The sequence below is a fragment of the Peromyscus eremicus genome, chromosome 8a (genome assembly GCF_949786415.1).
Source record: "Peromyscus eremicus chromosome 8a, PerEre_H2_v1, whole genome shotgun sequence".
NCBI classification, from domain to species: domain Eukaryota; kingdom Metazoa; phylum Chordata; class Mammalia; order Rodentia; family Cricetidae; genus Peromyscus; species Peromyscus eremicus.
In genome coordinates, this window is record NC_081423.1 from 15,365,290 (window position 1) to 15,376,828 (window position 11,539).

Genomic DNA, 11,539 nt, shown 5'->3' on the forward strand with positions numbered 1-11,539 from the left:
AAAGGGCATGTCATATAAAGGAAATACAAAGAGATGAGGATGTAGCTCAGATGGTGGAGTACTTGCCTAGCATGCTCACAGCTCTGGGTTTGATCTCCAGTACTGCATGAAACTGAATGTGGTGGTGCACCAACAGTCAGGAACTAGAGACAGGAGGATTAGAAGCTCAAGCTTATCCTCAGTAACACATCAAGTCACAACCAGGCTAAGCAACCCCCATACCTCCCCAGAAGAAATACAATTCATAATTTGTTTAATCTAGATTGCAGTATCTAGATTTGTTGAACTAGATACTGTCTTTTATAAAAATTTGACTGGAGACATGGCTCAGTCAGCAAAACATGATTTGTCAAGCATGAGGCCCCGAGTGAGACAAAAGCCGGTAAGAAAATCCAAGGGCAGCAGCACATGTCTATAATCCCAGCCTTGGGCAGGTGGAGACAGGAGGATCCCTAGGGCTTACTGGCCAGCTAGTCTAGCGAAATCAGCTAGCTCCAAATTCTGCAGCAAACCCTGTTTCAAAAACTAAGAACTCTGTATTTTACCTCTCCCCTCACAAGCTTTAAATGCTCCTAGAAAGTCACATGCTTTCCCTGGATCAGTCTCCTCTGCACAGAGAATAACAGTCTGCCATTTCTTCATGGAAACTCCTTTTAAAAACCAACTTTTTTTTCCCTCTCTTTTTTTTTTTTTAAAACAGGGTCTCACTATGTAGCCTTGGTTGGCCTCAAATTCTCAGAGATCCACTATGCTCTGCTTCTTGAATGCTAGGATCAAAGGTATGTACCACCATGCCTGGCATTAAAAAACAACTTCTTATACCACCTCTGTTTTGAAGCCTTCTGCCCCTGCTCCCTGGTATTCTTTCCTAACACTGTTTTCATTGCTGTGGAGATTTTAAAAACCTTAATTATTTAAATGTATGCCTCCTCTAGTAACCATAAGCTACTTGATTATCACAGAGATGGTTATAAACATAGCTTCATGTACACAGAGTCAGAATAATGGAGGCCTACTCTTTTATTTAAAACTTTCAGAAAAGTCAGGGATGGTGGCACATGCCTATAGAGTTAGATACCAGCCTGGGCAGTATACAATGACCTGTCTGAAATAAGGAGATTCTGAAAGCAGCATCTTAACTCCCCTAGGAAATAAAGTATCTACCCTAAAGGCAAACTCAACAACTAAATAAACTAGACACAGCCCATAAGCATGGATGCTATGTGAGCCAATCAAAGCAATGTGCCCAGGTAGATCTCAAGTCCAGTTTACAATAAACACACAGTATTCTAACCACTTTCCTGGGACGGTAAGCACTCAGTCAGAAAAGCCCCAAATCACTCCATCATCATTCAATCACAGGCTAGAGCTACACTTCAGCTGGAAAATGCTTACTTCATATGCACAAGGCCCTGTCATGAATCTCTAGTACCACACAACAAAAATATCTATCCCTGGGCCAAGTCTTGAGGAAGTATTTATCAGTAAGATTCCACACCAGTTAAATGTTTCAGTTTCCTTATGTGTCTAACTTCACAGGAATTCCATTTCTGAAAGCAGCTGTTACAGCTTTGGGGTGAAATGCCCCCTAGAGGCTTATGGTAAATGCTTGCTCCCAGCTGGTGGTGCTATTCTGGGAGGTGGTGGAAACTTCAGGAGATGGTGCTTAGAGGCAGGAGGTGCAGGTTACCCCTTCCCCTCCCCTCTCTGCTTCCTGTCTGCCATGAGGCAAGCAGCTTCCCTTACACCATCTCATTAGTGAAGATGTTCACTCTCACCTCAGGCCCAAAGTAGTGAGGCAGCCAAGCATCAAAATGAATTCTTTCTCCCTGAAGTTATGTCACAGCAAATGCAATAGTAACTGATATGGGAGCTATGATGTAATTTTTTTAAAAATTTTATTGTACACATTCAAAAATATGGTATTTTGTATTACAATAACCAATGCATATTCAACAATATTTAACCTCTCTCTGCTCAATGTCAATATATTTAAAAAACAAAACAAACCCTCGGGGCTAGCAAGATTGGCTCAGTGGGAAAGGCTGTTTAGCACCTGACAACACAAGTCTAACACCTGAGTTCATGTCACAGAACCCACAGAAAGATAGGAGAAAGCTGACTCTACAAAGTTGTCCTCTGACCTCCACACACATCACCCCACAATAATAAGTAAATAAATAAACCGATGAATAACATGACTCTTGTCAAGTACCTGATGTAAGGATAACACATGCTGACTGCTCCTGGCCAACACACATGCACCTTTAAGTACAACTTCATTAGAAATTCTCAAGCTACGGTCCCTGAACTACCAGTTAATCCTAAGCACTTGGTGGCAGCCTATATTGCCCAATAAGGAGGAACATGGCAAGGATGGTGAGGGGACAGCAGGAAGATCAGGTGTAGTGCCCACCAAATGAAGATTAAACCACACAGATGGTCTGTGGTAAGAAAAAAAAAAAAAAAAAAGAACCACTAAACTGATCATGTCTAACTAACTTGACTATATTCCTTAACCTAAATCAACCCAACTGTCTTCAGCAAGAATTCATGTCTCCCAAAGCCAAAGAGATAGCTAATTCATTAATGCAAAAGTTTATTACTAGTGATTAGTGCTCAATAGTCATTCTCATTAAATACTGCCTGAGTCAAGTGCTTCCAGAACAGCTATGAAAGCTTTGTACTTACAGCAGGAAAACCAAGATTCAACTAAAAGTGCCTTCCTAAAGATTTGTCCAAAAGAAAAAAGCAAGCATAGACTCAGGCAATCAAAGTGAGGAACACACACACCTGTCACTTCCGGTGGATCAGAACTTCTGTTAAGAGGTTCCTAAATTCAAAACTAGACATAAAAACCTGTTGGGCTGGGGCGCCTCAGTGGTAAGTCACTTGCTAGGCCTTCTATGGTTTTAAAAAAAAATTAAATTAAAAAATAAAAATAAAGGCCTGAGCCTGACTTTTGGTAGAATTTTGCTAAACTGTCCAAGTTGGCCTCAAACTTGCAATCTTGCCTCAGTCTCTCGAGTAGCCTGGAATGTAAGCATGCACTACTCTATGTCTAACATGTTCCCAGGTAATGCCAATGCTGTTGGTCCAGAGACCAAACTTTTTGAATAACAAAGTATTAGAACATAAATTCTTCCCTGGACAGACTTCCTTGCTGTGATCTCAGTTAATACTTAATGGTAACTACACAGCAGTCAGATGACAGTGAACCCTTTCCAGGAATCCAGAGTAGCATCCTACACACTACCAGTTCAGTCTCTCCATCACTTCCTGTTCACTCCCCAAGTGCCAGAATTACAGGTGTGTGCTACCACACCCAGCTTCTGACCACTTAAACAGCTTTTCTTCCCAGCCCCATGCTGCTGAGATGATCACTTTGTTTCCCTGCTATTCCCTCAGCACTTGCGGTTACAGGACAGTTACATTATCTGTCTACATTTCATTGCAGTTGTTTCATATGTGTATATTACACTTTCCTAAAAAGGGCTTTTGAAATATTCAAGAAAAAGATCATGATTCCTTTTTGGACCAATGCCTTTGCTGACCCCAGAAAACACAACCATCATCTTAATCAAGAAGCTGGTGGAATTGGAGAGATGGCTCGGTACTTAGGCTACATAGTGGCTTATATCTGCCTATTAACTCTAGTTCCAGGGATTTAGCCCTTTTCTGGCCTTCGCCAGAACCTGGCACACATGCAATACACGTATATAGCAGGCAAAACACTCAAACATGTGAAATAAAAATAAGTGTTTTTTAAAGAAGCTGAAGTGGAGCCAGGAGAGGGCGGCATACTCCTCTCATCCATACATTCAGGTTACAACAGGAGGCTCCTCAGTTCAAGGCCAGCCCGAGCTACATTTGAGACCCTGTCTCAAAACAGCCAGAGCTGAAGATGTAGCTCAGTGGTAGAGTTTACTTAGCATGTCCAAGGCCCCAGTGCACTGAGGGGGAAAAGCTGAAGTGAGTTACCGAATGGACCCCACTACTAATAGTCTCCTCAGATCAAAGGGAGTAGAAGCCTGAGGAGTTTCTACTACTGAGAAGATAAATGTTCCTTGACGGACTAATGAATTACTGACTGCAGATCTATGTATTTATTTATACTCATGGGACAGATATATAAATATATTTAAAGCATTGGCAATGAAAGAAAATAAAACAGACTTTATTAAAATTACAGACATTTGTACAAAAAGGACACTATCCAGAAAATGAAAAGATTCATCCACAGAATGGGAAAAATATTTGCACAGATGTGTCTGACATAAAAATCCCAGTATCACAGAGGCAAAGGACTTGAATAGACATTTCCCCCAAAAGTATATAAATGGCCATTAATGGCCATCAAATACATAAAAAGATACTAAATAGCTGGGCAGTGGTGGCACATGCCTTTAATCCACTGGGAGGCAGAGGCAGGCGGATCTCTGTGAGTTCAAGGCCAGTCTGGGCTACAGTGTGAGTTCCAGGACAGGCTCCAAAGCTACACAGAGAAACCCTGTCTCGAAAAACCAAAAAAAAAAAAAAAAAAAAAGATACTTAATAATGGAACTCATCAGAGAACACAAACCAAACCTCAAGAACTTGAGCACTTCACAAACTCCAGAGTTGTGATTTTTTTTTTTAATGGAAAATAACAAGTGCTGGTAAAGAGGGAGAGAAATTGCAAAAAGATTTCAGGTAGGAATGAAAAACAGTATGGCCTTCATGAAAAAGTCTGGCAGGTCCTCCAAAACATAAATAGAATTGTCATAATCCCCCAACAGTCCTACTTCTAGGTATCTTTAAAAAGGAAATGAAAATAGTTATCTATGCAACTCAAGTTCACAAATGCATTACTTGCACCAAAATGTAGAAACAACTCAAATACAAACCAACAAATGGCTAGGTTAAAAAAAAAAAAAAAAAAAAAAAAAGTGTACTTACATACAACAGAGTATTATTCAATCATAAAAAAAGATGATATACTGACACTTGCCACAACTTGAGCCCAGGAAAGATTATGCTAAGTGGAATAAACCACAAAGGAAAGAATATTATGAGATTCCATTTATATGAAACATCCCAAACAGGTAACTTCATAAAAATAATGTACATTACATTATTTACATTATTAATGGTTACCAGAGACTGAAAAGAGAAGAGAGACATACTACCTGAAGAAAAAAATATGGATGTGGATAGACAGCGATGACAGTTATATAACACTACAAACTGTACTCAAAATGGTTAACCAAGTGTGGTAGCGTCTTTGATCCCAGTACTCAGGAGGCAGAGGCAGGAGGAGCTCTGTGATTTCAAAGCCAGCCTGATCTATATAGAGTGAGTTCCTGAACAGCCAGGGCTACACAGAAAGACCTTGTCTTGAAAAGCAAGAACAAACAAACAAAAAAACAAAAAACCCACAAAAATTAAATAAATGTTACTAACACCTCTTATGTGGTATATTATATGATAATTTCTTAAATAAATCAAGAAAAGAAGAAGGGAGGCTCTTTAATTTTAGCCATGGAGAAAAAGCTCTCACTGACATTATAAGCTATATGATGTCGAGGACAATAGTTTCTTTGGCCTTCAATCTTCACCTACAATATAGAGTTGACTGACATCTAACTCAAAGAACTGTGGATTCAATACATCTATTAATCCCTTAGCACAGGATTTGTTACATAATAAATACCAGATAAACGGTAGATTTTATTATTCCAAAGTCTTTGTTACTCACTGAGTAGGTGTCTGTAAGGCTGCTATAAATGGATATCTGAAAGAACTCCATGACGATGTTGAGACATTCTGAAGTAATGAGTAAAGCAACACATGTCCAGCATTTTGGCTCGCTTCTTGTGAACCTAGGACTGTGCAGACACCAGGACCTGTAAGTTCTCTTGGGGTATCACTGAAGAGCTCTCTAAAGAGATGAACTAAGAAAATAAGCACACTTGCTGCCTTCAATTAATTGTATTGATGGTCTCCATAAATATTTTAAAAAAAAAATCACAAAGGGGCCAGAATAAAGACTCCTCAGTTCTATCTCTGGAACCAACATAGTGGAAGGAGAGAAGCAAAAGTTGTCTTGATATCCACCACACACATGTGCAACACACACACACATACACCCTTGTCTACAAGTCCTAAGTCCAGTTTCACAATGTCATCATAAAAAAGCAGAAAATACTTTCTTTTTAAAAAGCCACAACAATGGCAGACTCAAGGAGAATAAAAGTTGAGAGTACTATTAGATAATCTTGAATCTAAAATAGAACTGTCTTGTTTAAAATAAAGCCTTTTTTTTTTTTTTTTTGGTTTTTTTGAGACAGGGTTTCTCTGTGTAGCTTTGGTGTCTGTCCTGGATCTTGCTCTGTAGACCAGGCTGGCCTGGAACTCACAGAGATCCTCCTGGCTCTGCCTCCCAAGTGCTGGGATTAAAAGCATTTTTTAAAAAAGGCCTAAGAGGCTTAAAATCCAAACCTGAATTATAGACAAAGTAGACCAGAGAAAGAACTATAATATCAATACTCAAAACAATAATACAAATATTAGTGTGAGAATCAAGCCATCTTCTTAGGTTTTTTTTTTTTTTTTTTTTTTTTGGTTTTTCGAGACAGGGTTTCTCTGTGTAGCTTTGCACCTTTCCTGGAACTCACTTTGTAGACCAGGCCAGCCTTGAACTCACAGAGATCTGCCTGCCTCTGATTCCCAAGTGCTGGGATTAAAGGCGTGTGCCACCATCGCCCAGGCTCTTTTTAGTTTTATAACGTTTTTTAAGAATTCTCCAAATTCCTTCACATAAGTAATTTATCTAATAGGGCTTTCTTGATATTTATATACTCACAGTAAAATTATCTGGATTTGAGCCGGGGGTGGTGGTGGTGGTGGTGGTGGTGGTGGTGGTGGTGCACGCCTTTAATCCCAGCACTCAGGAGGCAGAGGCAGGCGGATCTCTGTGAGTTCAAGGCCAGCCTGGTCTACAGAGAGAGAGTTCCAGGACAGCCAGAGCTACAGAGAAACCTTGTCTCAAAAAACCAAAAAATAAATTATATAAAAAATTGGATGCAGAAGGAAAAGGAAAGTACAATATCCAAGTATTTTAAATCATATTTATTATGAACCAGCTGACTTTTGGAAAGACCGGAGTAATTCTACAAATGCTGATGCTCACATAGATAGCACTGTAAATATAAACTGTCAGGAAACATATCTGAAGGCTGCATTATACACATTAGGTTGATGAAAATGTTATAACTCAGTATAACCAGATTAAAAACTACTAATGTTTGAAAAGCTAAGGATCTTTGCCAACACCCTTAGGAAAGTCATTCCCTTTCAAACAAACAACAAAAAGAACTGTTAACACGTAAACCTGAAACACATTCCACAATAACTTTTTGTTGTTTTTGGAGACAAGGTTTTTGCTGTGTAGCCCGGACTGGCTTGGAACTACGAGCCTCCAGCTCTAGTCTCCCAAGTTGCTAGCTCCACAATGTGCTCTCACCTCTCATGACAGTAATGGAAAATGAAGGCTTCCAAAATGAAATTCCAGAAGAATTTTGTCCCCCACAGACCCTTCTTCCAGCTACATCAGAGCTATCCCATGCCTTCTCCCACGAAGAAAAAAAGGAGGTACTCCCCTTTTTAAAAAGGTTTCTGTACAAAAACATAGCAGTTTACGGTCTAGAAAACTTAAGTCCTGAAAGAAACTGATACTATAGCTATCTAATTGGATGCCACTGGTAGTAATTACCTAAAGCTAGGATTTCATGCTTCTAAAAGCCCATGCTAGTAATGTGAATGAATCCTAAATTGTACTGCCAAATGGGTTAAACTGGTTCAGAGAAAAGGGGTATTTCACATACGTGAAAGTTAATTAAACTGGATGCTAGTAAGTACTAGCATACTTAAGCAGTACCATCTGACCACCAATCTGCCCTTAACCCAGTGTTTTTAATCACTCCCTTTCTATACTCTGGCTTTGTTGTCGCCGAGGATCTCACCAATAAATAGGCTGTGACATGAAATGCACTACAAAGGACTTTTTCAAGGCCACTTTCACTGAATTCTCAAATTATTTGTCCAACATGTAGCGACAGGGAATACCGATAGATTTTAGTGAAGGGGCATGGCTAAACATCACGTAAACCGGGAAATCGCTAGTACAAGATGAGTGCAGAGGATTCAAGTGCAGAGCTTAAGCGTCAGGGCAGGCACCTGGTCTCAAGGTGCGAAAAGATGTGACCCCGCCTATTCTCAAGCAACTCAACAACTTAAAAAATAAGCAATCCAACTTGAAGGTACCCAATATCAGGTCCGTATCAAATCAAGTTCTCTTTGCCACTCCCCGGTGGCTCTTTTCTTCAACGTTCGAACTTCTACACATTCTATATAATGAATGGGCTCGGCACTGTTGAGGTCACTTAAAAGTAGAATCAATCTTAACTGTTCTGCCCCTCTACAACAACTAAGAACGGAATCAAGAGACTTCTTTACCATGGTTACTATAACTGAGAAGCGCGATCCGCGCTGGAAAACTTTTACTCAAAGCACTAATCTTATACTGGGGTACTTTTATCCTGCACGTTTTCCTTTTACGTAAGACACATCGGAATTTGACTAGTGCGCCCCGACGGCACACTGGGCTAACGCCCCTGGCAGCAGCAACAAGCCACGTTTTCCTCGGGCCGATCACCTCCCCCCTCCTCCTTAAAACACTGCCCACGGCCACTTGAGACTTCCCCAGCCCAGCTCCAGAAACTGGAACCAACCGGGGCAGCTGTCATCCGAAACCCGGGAAAGCTGAGCCCGGCCAACTCTGCCGACGCGGGAAGGGCCGGGGGTGCGGCGGGGCCCGTCGGGGGCTCTCGGGGCAGCCGCCCCTCCCCGGCCCCGAGAGCCGCCATCCTGCCGCCGAGGATTTCTCGGGGCTGGAGCCCCCCTAGCCAGGCCTAGGCCCGCGGCCCCGCGTGGGGCCCGAAGCGCGTGGCGGAGCCGCCGTGGAGGAGGAACGACAAAGGGGCGCGGGGTCGGGACAGGTGGCCGCCGCCGCCGCGAACAATGGGGGGCCGCAGCCGCCCCCTGGCGCCACCTACCTCCGGTGCCGTCCGAGTTCTCGTTGAGGCTGCCCGAGGAGTCGTGCTGGGCGCCCACGCACCCGCCCATGGGGCCGCGGCCGCCACCTCAGGGCGCTCGTCCCGGCCGCTGCCTCAGCCTGCTCCCGCGCCGCCGCCTCGGGCCAGGCGCCGCTTTCTCGCCGCCCAGCCTCCGCCCCCTTGCCGCTCCTCCCACCGCCTCGCCCGGCCCCTTCCTCCGCGCCCACCTCTACCTCAGCCCCCGGGCCGCCCGGCCCGCAGGCCCGGCCCGCGTGCCGCCTTCGGCTCCCGCTCGGCCCCGCCAGGCCGGGCTTGGCCCATCCCGGGTGGGCCGCAGCACCCACTCGTCTCTCGCCTCCCCGCGACCCCCGCGTCTAGGCGAGCCCCGTCGCCGCCACCGCCGCCGCCGCCGCCGCCGCCGCCCGGCAGCCAGGCCCCATCGCCCCCGCCCGCGGCGCCGCCCTCAGCCCGGCTCGGCCTCCGCTCGGCCGGCCCGCCTAGAACGGCCGCGAGGGGCGGGGCCGCACGCTGATTGGCTGTAGGCTCCGCGGGGGCGGGGAGTTCCGAGCGGAGCCGAGTGGAACCGAGCGCCCGAGGCCGGGAAAGTAGGGGTCGCGCGGAGGAGGGCCGGAAAGATGGGGAGGAACCCTAGTGAGGACAAAGTGGCCCGCGCGGAGGTGGGGCTCCTTCTGGTGCGGCGGGTAGGAGAGAGTACCGCGAAGGAGTCGTGCGAGACTTGGGTTGTGGGCCGGCCCGGGCGTGATTGAAGGGGTTGGCCTGACAGCAAATCCCTGCACCCCTTGAATTTGTGCAGGCAGCGGGCTGGCCGCCGAGTGTGGGCTTCCCTTGCCTCCCAGTCCGCAGCCCCTGTCATCGCTGTACCCGCTTGGTAGAGATGTTCTCAGATTTTCGCAGGCCTGCTGTCCCGTGCCTGCAGCGACGGGGCACGGGTTGTGTGTCGTTCCCACAAGCTTCATTTTATAGACAATACAACTTCTCTAGATCCTGGCGTTAGACATCTTAAGTCGTCCTTAGAACAAAGTGAAGTATTAATATTCTGCTTTTTATAAACTAGAATTTGGTACATCGACCACGCCCAAGATTCTTGGCGGTTACCATCCTAACCTAAGCCAAACTGTTAATGGCCCCTTTGGAGTTGTGCTGCTTGCTATGGCGCCTTGACATTTTTATCGGCCTGCTTGAGTCTTTGAAAGCTTTCTCTCTCTCTCTCTCTCTCTCTCTCTCTCTCTCTCTCTCTCTCTCTCTCTCTCTCTCTCTCTCTCTCTCTTTTGCCTAAGCTGTTTTAACTATGTTCCACTTTTATGCCAGACTTTCCTTTTATAAAACCCTGGGTCAGCTTTTGCTTAGCATTAAAAAAAATTTTTTAAGTGAAATACCTAAGAAAGAGACGCTCTGCTTCTTGGGTTTTGCATTTAAATATATTCTCGTGCACTGCTGGTGGGAGTGTAAATTGGTTCAGTCTTTTTGCAAAGGTTTGGCAATGCCAATCAACAGCTTTAAAAATGTTCATGCCGTTTGAGTGGGGGTTTTTCACATCTGGGAATCTAGCTCACAGAAACAGTCCAAAATAAGAAGGTTTGGGGCCTGGTATTCATTTGATAGGCAGGCAAAAATGAAGATTAAAAACCAAAACTCTGAGTTTATATGAAATCACAGAAATAGAAGTCCACTATTTTGGACTTAAGGCTGAAGAAATTAGCTTTACCCTCACTGTAGTCCTGAGCACACACACACAAAGCTGTATATGGTTAAATGTTGTTATGGATTTTCAAAGATTGCTTTTCTGTCAGGGCCTGTGTCACAAAGCCATCTATCTGATCATTCCCCGCTGAATGTTTGCGTTGTCAGACACTTGTCACTTTATCTCTTCCCTGAAGGAGAGAGGCTGCCTGAGTATTTGCAAAGAGATTGCTTTGTCCTGAATTTCACTCGAGAAATTACAGCAACCAAGATTTCTACGCTGTCTATTAAACAGATGGTAGGCACCCAAATGCTGAGGGCTTTCTGCTGAGCAGCACACTGGCGCCAGCAAGAGAGAGCAATCTTGTGGAAAGATTCTTAGCAATGCTTGCTCGCCATCCTGCCTGCATCTTAGAGCAGAGACACATGTTCCCAGGAGCGGAGTCATGTAGCCGTAACATGGCCCCAGCTCTGCTATTAACTTCCTGGGTTGGAATCTGGCTTCCATCTTGTACTCCCTGTATGACTTTAACTTTCTGTAGAGCCCAGATTTCTTGCCTGTAAAACTGGGCCAATAATAATGCTCCAGGCTCTGTAGGGGCACTTTATTAACCCTTCTGTTTACTTCATATCTAACATCACCTATCTGAATTAATTGCCTGGCCCAGTCCATCTAACACCTAAGAAACACATATATACATTTATATCTCTGTGGGTACATGATTCTTTGTAGATAAATGACT

General features: G+C 44.3%; 1 protein-coding gene across 1 annotated transcript in view; it reads right to left on the minus strand.

Annotated features, from left to right (window-relative positions):
- Ubtd2 (ubiquitin domain containing 2) overlaps positions 1 to 9,288 on the minus strand; it is a 54,887-nt gene extending 45,599 nt beyond the window's left edge. Inside the window, exon 1 of the mRNA XM_059270235.1 lies at positions 9,096 to 9,288. Coding sequence (XP_059126218.1) covers positions 9,096 to 9,165 — 70 coding nt within the window. The 5' untranslated portion in view covers positions 9,166 to 9,288. The remainder of the gene's footprint in view (positions 1 to 9,095) is intronic.
- Between the last annotated feature and the right edge of the window lie 2,251 nt (positions 9,289 to 11,539).